The sequence below is a fragment of the Amblyomma mixtum genome, chromosome 6 (genome assembly GCF_055824585.1).
Source record: "Amblyomma mixtum isolate Tamu chromosome 6, ASM5582458v1, whole genome shotgun sequence".
NCBI classification, from domain to species: Eukaryota; Metazoa; Arthropoda; class Arachnida; order Ixodida; family Ixodidae; genus Amblyomma; species Amblyomma mixtum.
Genome location: NC_143017.1, coordinates 52,838,576 through 52,859,207, shown reverse-complemented (window position 1 = coordinate 52,859,207; position 20,632 = coordinate 52,838,576). Strand labels below are relative to the sequence as shown.

At 45.2% G+C, this 20,632-nt stretch overlaps 1 protein-coding gene across 4 annotated transcripts in view; it reads left to right on the top strand.

Annotated features, from left to right (window-relative positions):
- drpr (multiple EGF like domains draper) overlaps positions 1–16,760 on the top strand; it is a 97,440-nt gene extending 80,680 nt beyond the window's left edge. For 3 of the 4 annotated variants that reach the window (XM_089547958.1, XM_089547957.1, XM_089547954.1), the window contains 8 exons: positions 2,265–2,393; positions 6,270–6,398; positions 7,022–7,147; positions 8,193–8,364; positions 10,574–10,602; positions 10,799–10,987; positions 12,691–12,894; positions 14,740–16,760. In XM_089547958.1, coding sequence (XP_089404084.1) covers positions 2,265–2,393; positions 6,270–6,398; positions 7,022–7,147; positions 8,193–8,364; positions 10,574–10,602; positions 10,799–10,987; positions 12,691–12,894; positions 14,740–14,840 — 1,079 coding nt within the window. In that variant the 3' untranslated portion in view covers positions 14,841–16,760. The remainder of the gene's footprint in view (positions 1–2,264; positions 2,394–6,269; positions 6,399–7,021; positions 7,148–8,192; positions 8,365–10,573; positions 10,603–10,798; positions 10,988–12,690; positions 12,895–14,739) is intronic. The other variant, XM_089547956.1, reaches the window with a different exon arrangement.
- The last annotated feature ends 3,872 nt before the right edge of the window (positions 16,761–20,632 follow it).

Below are 20,632 nucleotides of genomic sequence, written 5' to 3'. Positions count from 1 at the left end.
GAATACAGTAATTTTAGAGTGTAAAGCAAGAAGTCTCAAGAGGTTCCCACTTCACGGGCTGAAGTGTCAAGCATCAATGTCGATCCATCAAGTGAAGAAGTTGTCATGCCAAGAACTCTACAAAAACAAATAAAACGCGAAAATGATAAACCTGCAAGTGGTTTCGGTGATCACATGAAATTGAAAACTTCAAGAAAATTAAAAACCGAGCGGTTGCACAACGAAGCCACTAGTTGAAATCCATGAATAAATTGGCCAGAAATATAATTACTCTTGACGATGGATTATGGTGACTGCTTACAAAGATAGCATACGAAGAATAATATGAACTACCACAACAAGAAGCATTTTTGCCACACTGATACACCGGAAAATTTTGCGGTCACTCAAACTTTCAGAATTTCATTCGATAAATTTTACTGAATGAAGAAAGCTGCATACTGTCAGTTTTGAATGCCAGCTGCCAAGGCGCTCCTCAAGGCATTAAAACAGGAAAAAAATATCCTGGTTGCCCTGCCTCCTACACGCCACCTCCCAGAAGAGCCAACACTTGAACAAGAGCACGCACTGACCCGCATACTATTACAAAAGGCAGAGATGCAAGCTTCGTATTGTGTTATACTCGCTTCGTCAACGTGAGAAGAGCGGCACATATACCTATATATCTACGAAGACTGGCATTGTTTCAATGCTTTTCAAGGGGAAGAATTTTTCACTGAGCTCATTCCGTTACACATTTCACATCCACCAGGTCCCAATGATTCCATTTGGTATCGCAAGAAATAATGGATAAAGATAAGGCTGTGCCCGGATTTTCTCATTTTTATGATTTATCTTCTTTCTAAACTGGCAAATTTCTGTGGCAAATTTTTTATTTAAAAGTGTCTTAATTTAGGCCTGAAAGAGTTACAGGAATATAGGCACCTAATTTTAATCCAGTGTTTTCTTCTGACAAATGATGCTTCAGGCATTACAATACACGGATCACCATTTGGTGTTCACCTATAACCGCTAAATAATTTGCAGTCGAATTTTTTCTTGATGCTGCTTCAATTTCATCAACTGAACGATGGCTGTTATATGTAGTGGATGTTTAGGTGGCTGTGATATGTAGTGGATGTTTAGGTCATGTGAGACATGATAAAAACTGCAATATAATCACTGATACATAGTTTTATTTCACTACAACACTTGAGCCAGCCTGCTTCAAGAGCTGGAATGACAGTAAATAATGTATCAGCAGTTATATTGCAATTTTTTTTCTCGACTTTCATGACCAAAACACCAACTTCACAGCACAGCCGTCATTCAGTTGATGAAACCGAAACAGCATAAAGAAGACGTCCAATTATAAATTATTTAGCAGTTGTGGGCGAATACCATAAGGTGATCCATGTACAGTCTTTGTCAAAAGTAACCAGTCCCCATGGTTTGCTTCTCATTGGTATAACAGAGCCCTCAGGGCTTCCCTAAAGATCAAAAAGTTCTTTGAAGGTGAGAACAGGGGCTCTTCTTACCACACAGAGATTTAGAGCTTGAGGGCTGGCATAATAGCTTTAATATACGACTGAGAAGAAAAACCTGCAGCCTGGTTACTTTTGACAAAGACTGTGTTTATTTATTTATTTATACATACTGCAGCGCAATTATATGCGCTATGGCAGGAGTGGGAAAAACACAAAATGCAAGGTAACAAAATGCAGCAAAATGTACAAAGTGAGCACTACAAAAAGTTAAAATCACAAACGAAATATCGAACAAGAAAGGAACTGTTAACGACAGGGTAAGAATACACAGCTATTATGCGTCTTCAACGGCAGTTACAAAATTTTGAAATGGAGAAGAACGGACGGATGGACCCAGGTAGAGAATTCCAGGCTTCTATTGAACGGGGAAAAAAACTGAATTTGAACAAATTAGCATGCGCAAAATACGGTATCAAATTTAGCTCGTGATGACTTCTTGTAGATGATAATGGTGCAAAGTTAATGTAGTGGTTAGCTGAGAGCCTTACTGAGGAATTGACGATACAGTGTAAGAATTTTAATGATTCAGTGTGGCGAATCACATGTAACATGTAATCACATGTAACATTTGAAAGAAGAAAACACACAAGCAAAAATTTGGTGTCCATCCTCCTTTAAAAGTGAACAAAGTGAAGGGTAAACATGTGGCGTAGCTGTCTTGCAAGCCTGAAGCAGCAATAAATGTACTGCAAGCAGCCTTAGAATAACACACCTCTTCTCGTTCCATTTGTATTTCAGCTTGCCCAGTGGAAAGGTGGGGTGTCAACTGTGCTCAGAAATGCAGGTGCCAAAACGGTGGCGAATGCAACTCTGTGACGGGCGCCTGCCTTTGCATGCCCGGTTGGCAGGGCGATAACTGCACCACACGTGAGTACCTCTCTCTTTGGTGGCATAGCAAAGCCTGTGAGCAGTAAGGAACGAAAGACTCCCGCTACACTGAATTCATTCCATCACTGTAGCCTTTCACCTTTGGGTGCAACAGCTATAAAGGAGTCGTCAGTATCATTGTCAGCTTAGCTAAGTCCGCTGCAGGGCTGAATGCCTCCTCAATTACAGTAATCCCTCGTTATAACGAAATCGCTTTACTCGAAATATCGCTTTATTCGAAATTTCTTCCGGTCCCGACCCAAACGCATGCATTTTAAGCCGCATTACTCGAAGCACACGAAGAGCTTGGCCCGCTTAGAGCGAAGTGGCGAGCGGAGGCGTCGCCGCCGCCGAGCGTAGGCATCGCCGCCGTGGCGGCGACCCTTTGCACATGCAGTGCCAAATTAATACCGCCGACGAATTAGACTCATGCAGACATAGAACAGGCCACAAAGGTACCAAACCCACGATCGATGACCTGCCTAATAACGAGCACCGAGAGAGTGCCGAGTGTCCCCTGCTCAGCGGGGCCAAATTCCATGGTGCAGCGCGCCCGAACCGTTAATCTTGGTCGGAAGCGCATTCCTGGTGTTCCCCGCGACAGAATCCACACGAAAATAAAGTTTTCCTCGCGCTTCGCGATGCCAGAAAACCGCGGCGCCTTGGATGCGGAAAAGTGGCCGGTCATGCTCGATTCGCGCCATTCGACTAGACAAACGGTCTAAATGCGTGGTAGGGTCACTGAATTTTGTTGTTACGGCGGGAACACATGTGCGAAAAGCGAGCGCGATTCACCGCGGCGCGAGGTTGCGAACGGCGCCGCAGCGTCCGATCGCAGCGCGCCGCTTGCGTCCAACCTGCTAGATGTCAACGATGGGCCGCCCACGGCAAACGCGACGACAGGAAGCGGGAGCCAATGCGAGCGCGGAGAGCGGCAGCGTCATGATGACGTAGGGCGCGCTCCTTTGAGCCGGGCCGGCCTGCCCACGGCCGGTCTCGACGCGCTCGCTCGCTCGGACGCCGCGCGGCGTCCGCCAGCTGCAGCGGTTGCTAGGCAACGGCTCAAGGTCATCCGCCAGCTTCCTCGCAGTTGTGGCGCAATTAAATCTCGACTGTTTTAGCTTTTTTCGAGCGGTCGCTTCTTATATCGAATTATCGCTTATAACGAATTTTTTCGGCGTCCCGCTGACTTCGTTATAACAAGGGATTACTGTATCTTCATTTAATTCCTGCACACCAAAAGAAAGGAGTGTGTTGTTAGCATACGGGAACAAAGCTGGCACTTTCTGACAGCCAAACTAGAGGATGCTTTCACTATGCAAGGCGTTCATTACACATGTAGATGTGGCATAGTTCCTCCATTGGCAGCAGCAAGTTATTTTCGTGCGGTTAGCTTTTATTTTATTTTATTTTTTTTTCCAATTGTGCACGTGTCCACTACATTTTTGTATTATATTTGTTCGCAGCAAAACGCCTTGCTGAGCAAAGTTATGTGCCATGTCATTGTATCGCACTCGATGATAACTTCATTGCTGTACAGTCCAACCTCGTTATAACGAAGTCGCATTTTGCGCGGAAATTCGTTCGTTATATCCAATATTCGTTATAAAAGTATGCACTCAAATTCCCACAGAAAAGGTCGCTAATAAACCCAGGTAAAGAGTACTTTAAGATGGACAGCACAGGGTTGAAAAAATGCACTATTTTTGAATTTAACGCGTGGTATAAGCATATGAAACCTCGCCTTGCATTTCGTACTGGAAAGCAAGAGGAAAACTCACAAATCGGGCTGCTGGCCAGGTGCGAAAACTAATTTATTTAAAAAACGACGTAATCTTCGTTTGGCGGCACTTCACACTGTTTGACAGGTTATATTTCTCGACGAAATCAACACAGAGCAGCGCTTTCCCGATGTCAGCTTATTTGGCCACAGGTAGGTTCCCGAAGTACCCCCTGAACTTCCTGGCCATGTCAGCGGCCTCGGTGCTGCTGAGAGCTCGCACTTCGCCATCTTCACATGCATCGCTGTTTCTAGCATCATTTGCGGAAACCACCTGATCAGCAATTTCTTGGTCGGTCAGTTCGGGCGCCACAGCCAAGTTGTCATCTGCACAGATGAATTCCTCGAACGTAACGTTCGGAACCGCCAGCTGACGCCATGTCGTCTCGCCGAAATTGTCCGCTTGCCTCCCAGTTGCATGCGGAAGCTTTCTGCCTACTTCTCGCAGTTCTCTGCGCCAACGGCTGCTTCTTCGCCAGACAAGACGTGGCAAACAATCCGATGGCGGTCATTAAATCGCTGCAGCCAGCCACTGCTTGCATGAAAGTCATTGTGGCCTCAGAGGGAAGTGAGACTTCTCACCTTCATTTGAAGGACGGCACCAGACACAGGCAGGTTACGTGCTATAACGTCCTTGAACCATGCAAACAAGGCATCTTCAACATCCTTTCTTGCTGTCATTCTTCACAGCGCCTGCAGAGTGGGCGTTTGAAATCTGCCTTGCGCTCAGGACAACCATCTTATCTAGATAGATAAGAGTGCTAGGCGTAACACCGAAGTCCGCGGCAATGACTTTTCCTTGCGCCCGCTGTCAACTGCCCTGAATATCTTTATCTTCGTTTCAAGCGAAACTGCTGTTTGTTAAGATGCGTTCCGCTACGGCGTCTACAGATTGAACTGCAGAGATAGCGCGCGCAGGGCGCGGGTCGGAAATTGCGACGGCGGGGGTGGCCGGGGAGCGGGGGAGCGGAGCGGGCGTCGGTTCGATCACGTGCCAGTCACGTGCTAGGCAGCCGTTGATGCTAGATTCATTCGCTCTCCCTAGATGGCGCCGCATGCGGAAGCGCGGGTGATTCAAACACATTTTAGGTGCGCGCGCTTCAAAAGATCAAAATTTAGCGTGTTTTGAGATTTTTTCCTTCTTGTTTGCTTATTTTGAGCCCCGTGAATACAAAAACTGCTTCGTTATAACCGATACAGTGTCAAATTTTGAATTTTTCGTTTCGTTATACAGATAGAACTCCCTTAGAAATAAAGCATGTCCAACCAAACTTTTCTTTCACTTCGTTATATCCGATAATTCGTTGTATCCGTGTTCGTTATAACGAGGTTCGACTGTATACACTGTGAAGAAAGGCTTCAAAGACATGTTGCGTCACTCTTAGTCGTTTCAAGACACTGTCTGGCCTTGTGACATATCTAATGTTCACTTCCTCACGCTCCCCCTGCTCTACGCCTCTGCCCACGTGCTTTTTGTTGCATCTTCTTTTTTCTTTTTCTGCTCCGCTCTGACACACGCCATGAGTCATTTGGCGTTGTAACAACTCAGGGACATCTGTCCAGTATAGGGCATGCCAATCCATCCCATGTGGCGCAGGTATAATGTTTATTTATTTATTTATTTATTAGTTACCTGCATCGCCCCGCAGGGCACTACAGCAGGGGTGGTACAGACTTCATTATAGGTATAAAACAATTATTGCGGTGCATGGAAAAATGCATCATTAGATGTGATACATACAATGCTCGATGGCAAACTGTTCCAGTCCCGAACTGTTCTAACAAAAAAAGAATAACGCAAGACGTCACCCTTGCAAGAAAATTCTCTGACCTTCAAGCAGTGGTCCAGTCGCTTTGAGATATAATGAGGTGCCTGGATATATTGTTCGCGGTTTATATATTGTTTATATATTTGCGGATATATTTTGTTCGCGGTTATAGTTCTGTGGCTTGTATGTCACCACGTTAAACCAGAATTAACTTTTCTTTTTTTTTTCTTCTTCTTCTTTTTTCTGGAGAGTTTGGTTCAATGCAGGCTAAATTGGTAAATAAAAGGAAGCCTTGCAATTCTCTTCCCTGCTCCCATGTTATCGCAGCCTGCACCAATGGGACGTATGGATTCAACTGCACCCAGAAATGCACCTGTCAAAATGGAGGCCTTTGTCGGGCCAGCGACGGCAAATGCAGGTGCAAGCCTGGCTGGATGGGCTCCCGTTGCACTGAGAGTGAGTTCAGATTTGCTGCCTTAGCTGTGCTCAGCATGTCTTCTTTTTTTGAATTCTAGCTCGCAGTAGATTATAAAGCATGGAAAGGCAAGCAAAAAGTGTTGTAGTACTGGCGCAAAAGTATTTTCTTCTTTAAAAGGGGTACTTGTCCAAAGCCTTTTGAAAACTCCCAAGTGACGATATATATCCCAAAGATGTCCATTGCAAATTCAAAGTTCTTCTTCTGTGGATGTTTGTAGTGGGCATCTAAACGTCCTTAATATTTGCTTCTGGACGTAAAATGGATATTTGGCGTATTCGTTCTTAGGTATCCTAATTTTTTTTTTATTATTATTATGGATATGTGCAGCCTCCACATGAGCACAAACTTTTAAATATCAACTTTCCCCACAGGAATAAACCTTTTCATTGAGGGCCTGCTGTATGTCACCTAGCTAACAAAAAGAGTGGCAACAAGTGCTGTTAGTAGTTAATCTGTTAACAACCTAGAAAGAATGTTTGGACCTTGCGATGCACGCAGAGAAAGATGAACTAAAAGGTGCCATTGCATGCAGTTTTTACATTCCTTCACAGAAACCCTTTACGAAATCTGCTTATGAAAGTGCTTTTTCTTCCGGTCCTAGTCTGCGCTGAAGGCTTCTATGGAGACCACTGCATGCAGTCATGCGACTGCAAGGAGAACTTTGTGTGCAACCCTGTGTCTGGTTGCGTGTGTCGCTATGGGTTCATAGGAGAACACTGCAATATCCGTGAGTACTCTCTGCACAGTATCATGACTAGGGCCCGGAAATTTAGGCATTTACCTAAACATGCCTATAAATGCCTAAACGGGGGATTTTTGCACTTGCCTGCCTTTTTGTCATTTTTTTAGGAAATACTACCTATTTAACCACATTTTTTGCCTATAAATGCCTAAATCCGGCACTTTGGTCCTCGGTGCCATTTTTCAATTTTGAGACATCTGTCTATGTATGGTGAAAGGCGCGCGCCAATGCACGCACAAAAGGCGTGGGTCTCGCCGAACGTTCTTCTCGAATTGTAACTTGAACGCAGTGTAACAAAGTGTTTATCTTGAAGTGTAGCAAGAGACGAGTTTGGAAAGAGACCTGACATACATTAGTGCAAACTTCTCAAAATTGACGGAAAGGATGACAAAGTTGGAAAAGGCTAGACTCTCAATAGATGAATTGTTGAAGGTAGTGGCCGAAGTACCAGCAGCATTTTGGGGACTGGAAGGAAAGGGTGCTACTGCTTCTATGAAGATGCAACAATTGGTAGAAAAAAATAGATGCCTAGAAACAATGCCCCAAATCAGAGACTTTCTACGCGGAGACGATACGGCCACATCACCTGAAGGCCTAAGCCTTTATCAACTCTCATGTTTTAGGTTCGCGCCACTAAGTTCATGTGATGTAAAAAGAAGCCTTTTAAAGTACAAAGGCATGCTTAGCGAAAACCGAAAGAGCTTCAAGTTGGAAAACCTGAGAATGCGCTTTATTGCTTCAGTTGAGGACTGCGTACTCTCCGTGCTTGAGTTACAAATCTTTTACTTATGAATAAAGAGTATTACTCAAAGCGCCTATTTTTGCTTTATAGTGCCTATTTCAATATTTTTTAGAGCCTAGATGCCTGCCTATTTCGGGGTTCTTTAGTGCCTAAATTTCCGGGCCCTAATCATGACACATCTTTCCCAAAATTCTTTACCCATTTCTGCTTGCCTTTTTGTTCCAGTCGCAGAACCTCTAAAACCTTCATTACAACTCACTTGTGATCTTTTTTTTCTTTTGTGGCCAGGCCGTCGGATGGACGAAAGCGTGATGTACTTTGAAGAGGAGCCAAAGTCAAACTCTGGGATTGTGGTTGGCACCTGTGTGGCCATTCTGCTGGTGGCAGTCATTGTCATCTGCGTTGTGTTCTACTACAGGAGAAGGGTCAACCATCTCAAGAATGAGCTGGCCTATGTGACGTGAGCCTCCTCATTGCTTCTCTTCTCTGTATAGTGCTTGGATGAATACAGTGCGGTAATGTTGGCTGCCTCGCAGTTGACATGCATGTTTCAAGAGAAAAGTTCCATTGGGTACATTAAAGGGACAGTGAAAAGAGCTCTATTAATATTTCTTTTAAAGCAATATCCGACAGTTCGGCATTTCATGGCTTTGTTGCCACTTGGCCCGCAGCGAAAGATGCATTTATTTCTAAGAAATTTGGATTCGAAGTTGAAAAAGTTTTTCCTGCCGCTCTGATTCAAACTTGAGATTCTCTTATGATGACACAGGACTAAGTGACATGAAACATGACGTGCACATGACGTAATGCAGACTCCGTGATTTCTGGCAGCCAGCAGTGTGGCCTAGCAGCAGCCGAAAAGAAAGCTACCGCCGGCCGCACGTTGAAGGCATCTATCGGCTATTGCGGCCGTCACTACAGTCACTTCGTTTACGTTTGCACCGGCGTTTTGCCAGCATTACGATGGATCCCGCTCTCGAAGTCGTCAACGAAGTTCTCGCAAATAGACACCTTTAGCATACTATGTACCTTGCTACCATTAGCGGAATACCGGGAGCCTGCCTAGCGCCGGTGAACAGGCGCTGATTGGTCCCGATGCTGCAGGCGCGCGTGTAGTTGCCGGGTACATGGCGCCATCTGGCGATGTCAAGGAGATTTGCGCATGCATTTTCTGCGCCTCAGTGATTCGTGTCTTCTCGTGTGCTAGTGTTGCACTGGTTCTAGCAACACTGTTTTGTCCTATGACGTCATCACGCTTGTACTTGCGAGTTTGGCCTGTGGCGGTGATACCTGTATTTTGGTTCTTGCTCTTTTATATGTTACAAGAGCTTTGTTGTCAGTATGAGTGGTGTTTTTGTAATCAGGAGCTGGTATTCTGTTGATACAAGCCAACTTCAATTTCTCCTCAGTGTCCCTTTAAGCGACAGAAAAGTAAGGCTCCTTGTCGATCTTATGCATGTTTCAAGAGAAATTCCACTGAGTATATTAGGTGACAAAAAGTAAGACTCCTTGTCGATCTTCATTGTGTCAACGATGATTTCTCAGTTTTTTTTATTTAGCGTGAGAAATTAATCATGCGGTGATTGCCAGTTTTGACAGAGCATGAACTTGTAGTACCCATTTCTGTGTGCCAGCTTTGTTGCGCGCGTGGCTACAAGCTAGCTGCCTTTAGTATTGAAGTGCTATTTGTCCTTAGCAAAGACCTGAGGAGAAGCTTGGCGTATATTGCCAACTGTCGTTTGTTTTTACTGACTGTTTGGTTCATTTTGCTTGGTATCACCCCACCGACAAAGCTGCTGAAAGTTTTTGAACTCTTTGTCAGCTCCATTTCATATCTATGAGGTCAGTATGTGACCATTAAAGGTGCACTGAAGAGGAATCTGAACTCGTCTTTTTGCCGCGGGAACTCGATCTACACGTTCCTAGCATTCTTATAAACTGCGACTTATTGCCCTGTGTGGCCGATTTTCCTAATAAAATCGAATTAATGTCCGGCTCCCGCCTTTTTTTTTTAATTCTCCCTCGTGTGGTGGGTGGAGTCGACCAACGCGTGGAGTGCCTTTCAGCCAGCTCCGTGGAGGCTTTGCTTTCGCTTCATTTTGTTTTTTAGGTTTTCGTGAATAAATAGTTTCATTTGCAGATAATATAACCGCAAAATAAGCCCGCAGAAATAAAAATACGCGCGGACTATTTGCTTCTACGGACTACTACGTATTAGTCCGCCGATGGCAGAGCGGCAAGCCGCCACGGGACTGGGTGAAAGGCACTCCCCGCGTCGGTCGACTCCGCCCACCGTACGAGGGAGAATTAAAAAAAAAAAGGCAGGAGCCAGACGTTAATTCGATTTAATTAGGGAAATCGGCCACACAGGGCAATAAATCGAAGCTTCTAAGAATGCTCGGAACGTGTAGATTGAGTTTCTGCAGCAAAAAGACAAGTTCAGATTCCTCTTCAGTGCACCTTTAATGCTTTGGGAGAGAGAGAACTGAAGTTGCACATTTGAAAACTGATTTATAAGGTTGTAGCTTCTTTGCAATTGCGTTCAGAAGAGTAATGGTGTCAACATTATCTCTGCAGAAAAGATTTGAGGCCTCTAAAGCTGTCTCGAGCAGTGATCACTGAAGGGTGCGTGATGCAGGTCACCTTATGGGAAATTCTTTTTCTTGCAGATACACAGCTGACCCAAGGCCACCACCAGGTAAGCATTTTGAAAATGATAGGGGGCATGAGCATGCGTGCTTGCATGCTTCTTTAGTTTTTCTTTTTTTGATGTTTGCATGGCTTGGCATGGCTTTGTAGCCAGGGTTTTTTTTTTCTCTTTCGTTTTTGCTCATTTTTCTGGCACTCCTCACTTGGGTGGGTGGTTCACCATGTGTTGTGGTCGTTCTGTGTAGATCGACGTCACTTTGACAATCCTGTCTATGCTTTCCAAGCTGTTCAATTGGATGGTGCGCTCAACAATGCGTCGGGGGCCTCCAATATCAAGCACATTCACAATGATTTGAACTGCACCAAGAACAACATTGAGAAAGAAAAACTGGGCTACTGCGAAGACGACGACCAGGACTCCCACAGCGTCAAAGGTACTTCTGCCGGAGCACTACATTGTGTAGACTGTTTCCAGAAATTGCTGTTCTTTTTTGTTTTTTTTTAATTGCATGCCTGCATAAAATGGGTGCTGGTTTCAGTTTTTGTCTGACGTAAACAATCCTGGATTATGCGAATTCATCTGTGAAGATGTATTGCAATTTTGGCTGATTGAGAATATGTCACAGCTGTTCACTGTTGCTCAAGTATTGCCCTCATTCTGTGAAGGCATGAGTCGCATTGCGGAAACAGTATGCAAACTCCATTCGCCAACGTGACGTTTCTGTAGTGTTGCCAACCCTGTCGCACCAAATCAATACAGACTCATTGGAACCACGTCCCTTTTGTCCTGTAACACATATCAGAAACTTCTGCGACAAATGTTGGAGGACTCCTTGTCACATCGGAAAAGCCGTTTTGGCCACGCTTCTCTGCCGCCTCTTGTCGTATAAAGCCACGGAAACCGGAGACACCTTGCGCTGCCGAGCGGCTTGTGCATTTGGCAGTAAAAATTTAGGACGAATAGCTGCTGTGTGCGGCTGCTGCTGCAGCAGTAGTTATGCCGATGTTTCGCGCCATCGATTCTTGCTTGGACGACACATACATATGGCATAAAACGCGCCTACACGTTACGCCGTCTCACTCCCGAAACAAGTGCAGTACAAACTCAGATGCCTATATGAAACATGCCCCATCAAAGAGTTTCAAAGAAACAACACAATGCTACTCATTTGTTTATCTCGATTTTCAAGATACCTTGACGAGTAACTCGTGCTCGCCTGTGAAATCAGATCCCAGCTTAGTAGCAATCTCTTCCAGTGACCTTGAGCTCATGCCGATGGTACCTCCTCCACTGCGTCCCACAAGAATCACCTTGCACCGCCCATCGCAATAGCTCACTTTCTTGGGAGAAAACGTCAGTGGCATGTTTGCATGAGCACCTCACAGTCTTGAATGCCAACACCCACACAGAGTCGCTGCTGGCTGTCGCCCTCAGCCCCGTGAGTAGCCCGGTCAGCGCTGTGAAAAGCACAGAAGACGGAACCATTGCTGCAAGCAGAGGTGGGCAATGCCAGACAAGAAAGGAGCCTTTTGGAAAGCTACGCTCGTCCGGAGTGTACACTAATTTGCACACAAGAATGGGATGAGGACCAGATGATTCTCCTCTACGGTGGCTCCAGCGGAGAAGCAGGCAGGACTGAGGCCCAGCAGCCGCGAGCCAGCCGGCGGTGTTGACGAGAGTAGCTTGCCCACTGGCATTTGCCCACCTGCAAGGCAACAAAGCGATGAAAGGAAACGTTTTGCAGATGTTTGCAATCATGGAGAAAACAGATCGGTCAATCACTGCAAAGTGCGTGCTTTGGCTTGTGTGTCTTCGACAGAAAATTCGCCCAGCCAGCAAAGAGACCAAACGGTGTTGATGAGTTCTGTTTCTTTTTTAGCTTTGGTTCCCGAAAGCTGCCGTGCCGAAGCAACACCGCAGCAACCTGTCTTGTTTCTCTGCCGTTTGTGCAGTGAAACAAGATGTTGGGGAATGAGTTAGTTCGGTAACCTGTTGACGGCTTGCTGGCGAGTGTGTTTGGTTGATGTCACTCTAATGTTTCCACAGCGTGACACAGGCTTGATGAGCAGCGCAGTTCTAGTAGCAGTCTGTGTAACTCATCCTTACACTATTTCCTGTGTCATTCCTGCACATCAGGAGCCTGTGGAGGCAATGACTACGAAAGCAACTGCAAGGACTTTGACTTCAAGCCTAACATCTACCAGAGCATAGAGGACCTCAAGTCGTACGTTGACAAGAAGGAGCCCTTCTACGACGAGGTGAAGGACAAGGGAGACATCAGCAACATGACTGTTCCTGTCTGCCCTGACACACGGCAGCTTGCAGGCCGATCAAGCAGCGGTGAGTCTGTGCTTTTCATCACTAAATTATCATCATCAGTAGCAACAGCAGTGCCATCGGCGAGCAGAAATGCCCTCGAAGTGGACACGTCCACTTCGGTTCGAGCCAATTGGTTAGAGCTGCTGCGGTGGCTCAGTGGTTGTGCTCGGCTGCTGACCCGAAAGACGCGGGTTCGATCCCGGCTGCGGCGGTTGAATTTCTTTGGAGGAGAAATTCTAGAGGCCCGTGTACTGTGCGATGTCAGTGCGCATTAAAGAACCCCAGGTGGTCGAAAATTTCCGGAGCCCTCCACTACGGCGTCTCTCATAGCCTTAGTCGCTTTGGGACGTTAAACCCCATAAACCAAACCAAACCAATTGGTTAGAGCCCCTGGTGCAGTAGTGGCGATTGTGTAACGACAGATTTCGCGTATTTCCTGTTACGGCAGCTCTGCTAAAGCTGTACTTGCAATAGCATTAGTTATCATAATACAGCAGCCTGTATTGCTAAAATCGTTGCTGTGCACTAAAATTTATATTAAAATGCTTGAAAGGAGAAACAGGCATGTCTGTTATATTGATTTAAAAGCAGTGCAAGCTTATACGTAACTTGTGCGTTCCAACACGCAGGTGGCAGCATTTGTCTCTTTTTGGAGCAAGTGAACATGCCCAGTTTAACCCCATGCCTATTTATACAGTACTTAATGGACACCTTCAGAATGTAGCCTCGGGTGACCTCGAGTGACTCTAAAAACAACTTATCCGGTAAACTTCCGTCTTTTGTGCAGCCAGGTTATACAGGGTGTTAAACGCTTTATCCTAGTTGCATAAAGATGGTGTAAATCATATCCATTGGTTGGTTTTGCTACCACTTCTTTGCTAAATGAAATATGGGAAGCCTGTGACTTTCTAAAGTAACATTGTGGGTACCCAGTGTAGGCACATGCTGGAGCTTTGTTCCGCATTCCTGGTCGTTTTTTCACACTTGCAATAAACATGAGTCAGCATTCCATCACAAAAATTTTAGTGCATAGAGTGTCTGTAGACCATCTATTAGAATTTTTTACAGGTCTAAAGGTCATGTGTATAACTCTTTTAGTGACCGTGAACACTTGGGTATTGAATTTGTGTTACTTCCATAAATGGTGAGATTGCATGTCCCAGTGCTGTGGAACACACTGTTTACTAGTAAAAGTTTAATTATCTTTACTACTCGAGCCATTGGTGGCTCAGTGGTTATGGTGCTCGTCTGCTGGCCCGAAAGACGCAGGCGGGTTTGGTCCCGGCTGCAGCGGTTGCATTTTGATGGAGGCAAAATACTGAAGGCCTGTGTACTGTGTGATGTCAGTGCACATTAAAGAATCCTAGTTGGTCGAAATTATCTGGAGCCCTCCACTACAGCGTCCCTCATAGCCTGAGCTGTTTTCAGACATTAAAATAAACCAAACCTTTACCTTTTGTAATTTCAAGTTGCAGTAACTGCATTGAAGTGGCATCTGAATTTGGAAATTTTCTGTTTGGAAGCTTCATTCTAGGTTTGAAGCATCCTTTTGGCATTTTTGTTGCACCATATTTATTTATTTATACATACTGCGGTCTTTGTTAAATAAAAATAGGAACTATTATGCAATTCAGTCAGTCAGTTTGTTACAAAATATCGAGTATTTCATGCTGTAGTTTCATTGAAAATGCTTGAGAAGGGCTCTGATGGTTTCACCTAGGGAAACAGTTGTAATTTTTTGCCTTTGATACCTTTGATGCTACCATGTGTAGCTATAAACAAATGCTATAACCTCAGGTTTCCGGGAACCAAGTTAGCTGCGCACTGTTAACAAAAGTTTCTCTGCTTTTATGCTCACACATGCAGATGCTGATGGCTACGATCACCTGGAATACAACAGGCCAAAGACCGAAGCGAAGCCAAACTACTTTCGGCTTGACAGCACGCTTCCCAAAAAGAAGACTTAAGTGCGACGACATCCCATGCACCCTTTGTGAAACCGAGAACACTGAAAGTGCTCATGTGTACGTGTCTGCCACGGACTGTGATTCTGCTTCCTTGGACTCCAACAGAAAAAAAAGATAACTACCCAAGTTTCTCGAAGTTTTGTGGCAGTTCTCGTTCAGTGTGACAATGGTTTCCCAATCTTCCCAGCTTCCTGCACTTCTGGGGAACTTAAGTCTGCTTTGTTACGTGTTCATTTCACGACAGTTACTCTCTGTTGCAACCCCTGCTCCCTTTATCACCTTGGCTGTTCATGCAAATTTACCGTGAGAGTTTGTGATAGTAAGCCTGAGTATGAACGGAATGTATTACAGCCTTGCTATGAGATTTGTTTATTTGTTGCTTTATGTACTATTTGTTTATCAGTTCTTATTATAGTAGGTATATCGCTGTTACCAGCATTATTCTACATTGCTGCAAAACTGCGCCATTACTGCGTGGACAGGCACTTGTTGCTGATGATGCCTGTCCACATCGAAAGTGTTGCAGCAATCTGTGTACTCCTGCAATTGACTGTCTCACCTCTACACAGATCTCTGCACTTCTTGACTATGTTGTTTATTTGATTGCTGCAGAACTTTGTATCCGCATACCGGCTGGTCAGGTATGCATGCTATTTTGTGCGGTTTTAGCCTAGTAATTTAATGACTCGAGCTGCCGTTACAACTGCGAGCACCTTTTAATGATATGTGTTCATTGTGTTTGTTTTTTTAATGTTCTAGCTTTTCAGATTTTGAGCTGGACTCTTTAAGTACGTAAAAACTTGTCTTGAGGTCAAACTCAAGGGTATGGATGTGCTGCGGGTTCAAACGAATTGACTTAGGTTTGGATTAAGATACTCCAGCTGCCTGAAAAGATTCATCTATGCTGAATAGTATGAGCTGTGGACCCTCGGTGATCTGGTTCTGTGCCCCTAATTTCTCTGCGGATAATACGCTTTCCTTTCTTCCATCCTCCTGCACTTTGCAATCGCTGCTGTGAATTGCGTCACTATACATGGCATAGCGCCCGTTTAGGCTGGAACCCCATGCGTCGCGCAGGCTATATGAGGGCACAGGCTGTATATACCTGGCGTGGTGTACCCCATAATCCACTGGCAAAACAAGTTGGTGTTAATTGTGATTCACAGTGTGCACCAAGTTCGCCTCTCATGCAGTGACAGCATCGGACGTCATCTACGTAAAGGGTACATTGAGTGAAAATTTCAGGTTCTGTGTGCACTCAAGTCCTTGTTTGCCCATAGTAGTGGGCATCTGCACACTGTAATGTGTTACTCCTCCACTTTCTACATGGTACATTTCATGAAGCCGAATCGGCAACAATGGATTGGTATGTTTGCCGTAACAAAAGAAGCCTTGCACTTGTAGGCGGTTGTGACGGCCAGAAAGTTTTCGTCTTAGTGGTGTCTGGCCAGTATGTTATGTACTATTGGCCAATGTTAAACATCACATGTCGTAAGGCAGCCAACTTCTAAACGGGAAGATTAAGTTGAAGTAATATGTAGGGGAGAAGTCGAAGGGGGTGGGGTCTGCAACATCTTTATAGTTGCAGTTGCCGTAATCTGGAAGAGGGACTTGTGGCTTTCGCAGGGATTACACACTGCTGGTTTTTTTGTCTCTGCATGTTTTGTTCATTTGTTTTTACCACTTCTGTAGAAAATGAATCACCGAGGTTCCGTGGTGTATTTATGCCGTCTTGTACATACACCTACTTTCTCAACTAGATGTTGAAAATCATTTTCTTAGATCCCGAAGTGCTGTTAAACATTGAAAAATGATCAAGCATAATAACTGTGTCACAATTTCAACATATGTAATGCGTGTAAAAATGTAAATACTATCCCCATGTCTGAATGTAGGTAATAAAAAGAACAAAACTATCAACCATTCTCTCTGATGTTATAAGCTGTAGAGAAGCCCCATAGAGAACCCAACGTTAGCTGTCTGATCAGCAGTTCTCGACCTGTAAATTATATTTGTCAGTCTTAGCTCAGAGCATCACAGGTAAAAAAGCAAGCGGTACCAGATTTTTCCTCGCGTCTGGTCATGTGCTTTGGTAGTGAGACAGTTTTAAAGATAAACGGCCGCCTCCCGTTAAGACGAACTAGGTTGAGGAGAATTCTCTGGTGAGCTGAACTGAGCTAGAACAGCAAGTTGGGTTCCCAGCATCAGTGTAAAATATCCACGTAAATACGAACCGCTTCGCGTGTCACGTTGAGGCCAACTTGCTCAATGACCCTGATTCACGGCGATTCTGTCAGCGGTACCCACGGAGCGTCCTCTAGCCAAGCAAGACATAGAAACACACAAGCGTTTGCGGGACGGCAGGCTGGAAACGCTGATTGGTCAAAAAAATATGACGTCATACGCGTGACGTCATAGGTCACGTGATATTTAATGACGTCATGTCCGGTTGGGGACAGGCATGTTTTCCCTAGATTTTCCCCCGCCACCGCTCGTCAGCGGACGGGGCTGCTCGCGAGGAGCCGAGAGGCGAGGAGGCAGCGTGCACTGCAGCGTTGCCTCCTCGGCGTGTCCCCGTCATGTCTTTCGACCCGCCGCGGTGGCTCAGTGGCTATGGCGCTCGGCCGCTGATCCGAAAGACGCGGGTTCGATCCCGGTCGGGGTGGTCGAATTTCGATGGAGGCTAAATTCTAGAGGCCCGTGTACTGTGCGATGTCAGTGCACGTTAAAGAACCCCAGGTGGTCGAAATTTCCGAACCCCTTTCACTACGGCGTCCCTCATAGCCTGACTCGTTTTGCGACGTTAAAACCCCAATAAACCATAAACCCATGTTCTTCAGTGCGCGCGCGAGATTAAAAAGCGCACCTGTCGCGCTGCGCTGTCACACTGCATGCCTGCTTCCGTGCATTTCTTGCGGACTCCTTTCAGTCATACTTAGCTATACTTTGACCAAAAGGCTTCTTAAACAGTTATTTCAAGTTTTATTGCTATGTATAAAGAATATGTTTGTAGCAGGTGCGTGAGCCCGAACAAAAGAAAACTGTTTTTATTCCCCTTCAGTATTCCTGCTTATCGAGACTTGAGTATTTATATGTTGCAGTACATCTTTTTTCAGGCATCACAACTGATGTTTCGATGTGTTTGGTAATTGACTTCATTGTAGCTTCATACTTGCACCATTTAAACTCTGCACATAGCTCTTTTTTCACAAAAGGAAATGTGATTAGGTTTCTGAATAGAGCTGTGCACGGGCCGCAATTTCGAACCCGCGCCCGGCCCGGGACTTAACCTACCGACAGGAAGCCCGGCCCGACACTGAAGGACCCTGAGCACGCTCGTGCTCGGCCCGACCTGCAAAGCGGCGACGACACAAAAAGAGAATTTCAGGAAAATGAGTTTATTTCAATGACATTCAAATTTTGACCTCGCATTCCAGATCACAGTTTGGGATTATACACAAGACACAACGCATAAAGGTATAGATTTGTCACTCTAAATATGCAAGTTGTTCATTGATGATGGCTTGATCGAAACAAGAGCGGCGCTCTTTCATTACGAATCCTGCGGCGCTGAAATTTTTCTCGCTGCTTGAATTGGTGGCCGCAACGGCTAATACTTCCATAGCAAGAGAAACGCTTGAAGTATGAAGGGGAATGACAGACGTGGTGTCGTAAGCCATGGATGGCGTGCCACAACAGGAAGACTTTTTGACTTGTTAGAGGATAAGCGAGCAAATAAGCGACAGGGCGGCGCTATACTGCGAATGCCGATGTGGCCGCGACGTCCCTGCTTGTACTATTCACGGGAAGGCACGGTGCTGTGTTCACTTTGCTGACAAGCGATTACGGCGAAACGCAGCACTGCGCCAGAATAGTACAAGCTGAGCCGTAGTGGAGGCGCCAGTGACATTCTTCTAATGCTTTTCATGTGGTGCCCCCCCCCCCCCCCCCCCTCCTTCGCTCTCGCCCGCGACTATTGTCCGTCTCCCCGGCCGGAACCTGCCGGGTAGGCGGACAAGAGAGAAGGCTGCCGGCTCTGCGGTGCGCTGCGAGTGGCGAGTGGAAGAATTTAACCTTTTCCCGATGTGCTGCTGCAGCGCTACTCCGTGACCCCGCGACCTCGCGTGCGCCGTACGCAGCCCTGCCTCCGCTTCCCAGAACCATCCTTTCTTCTTACAAGGCGCCCAAAACTGGTTGCTTTGCCCCAACGTTGGTACTTGCTAGAACGAAAAATGCGTTTCTAGCCCCAGCTAGCTTTTTTTTTTTTTTTTTAGCGTTTGTACTATCTTCCCGTCCTTGTACATACCCTCCTGGATGGTCTAGACACAAATCACTTCCTGCTGTGCATGCAAGACGCCCAGCGCACCACAGCCATATTCGCACTTCCACATATATGATACATGCTTTGCCCAACTTAGAGCCTTGGGCGTTTGGTTGTGAGTAACACCGTATGGCGCGTAATGCATTCCCATCAGGCAGAATTAAAATATGAGAAAATTCATCGCAAGATATATTTCCTTGTATTCTCCAAGTAAATTACTTCTATACTAACTCCTCCCTTCTGAAGTGACCAAAAGACAAAACAACTCAGCGTGTAAAAAAGGTGAATGCAAAAATACACTACTTTTGTGCAAAATTCACAGGAAGTGCACTTAAATTGCCACAAGTGCATGGCCAATTAAGGAAAAAAAAACAAGGGCAAAGGACGGAGACGCACAACAGGAACACAGGACGATGCTGTGTTCTGTGTTCCTGTATTCTGTGTTCCGAGTTCTGTGTCCCCGTCTTTTGCGCTGGTTTTCTTTCTACAATCGTGAACCAATTAACTCGCCCAGCTCTCCACTCTACTGGACCAATAAGGCATCAAGCTTCACAGTGCATTAGTGTTATATCTTACGCTACATATTTTCGAATTGTTTTTGCTCGGCATACACGTCTTTCATTTGCTTAGGAAGAAAGCAGCGCAGTCAAGAAAGTTACTCCCTCCTGCCAGCGAAAATTAAAAAAATGCGGTTTTTTCAGCGCCAGTATAAAATCTTTGCATGCTGACGGCATGTTGAAATTTTCGTTAATGCACCTTAATAATTATCTCATGAAGCCCCAGCTCTTGTGGCCCAGGACGAAGAGTACGATGATTTATGGCAATATTTGAGGTGCATTTATGAGCCAAGTTCTTAATGCTCTAACGTTCTCCTAAGCAAATAAAACTGAAAATTGTGATAATTTTGATAATGCTTTATGGAGCTAACACTACCAGGACGTGGTAAATAAACAAAAAATAAATTCTTTGATAAAGGCATGTACGCTGCACTTGTGCTGCTCATTTATTTCATGCTGTCCATTTTCTCAGTGCAGTGTCTTCTTTGATATGCATATTTCTGGCTCATTACATACTTTGCTTCGGTTCACAATTCTTCTTTTAGCTATATTTCATCCACTTTCCTGCCATAATCTCTATTCAAACGTAATTTGTGTAACTTTGCTTTGTCCGGGCTCCTGCAATGTTCTTTTTATTTTTATTTTATTTAGAACATACTGCAGGCCTACAGTAGGCCCAAGCAGGAGGGGCGAATACATAATATATGCAAAAAAGAACAGGTTTAGCAAAATTGAAAAATGTTAAATACAAGTTGTAACACAAAATACAGCAATAAATACAAGGCTCAGATGCAAAAGTATATATGAATGATGTGAAGACCTGTTTCAAGCTGTTGCACTATAATTCAGTCTAACCTCCTCGATCACGATCACCTAAGCCTTTCCTTATCTGTTGCCATACTTTTTTATGGAAA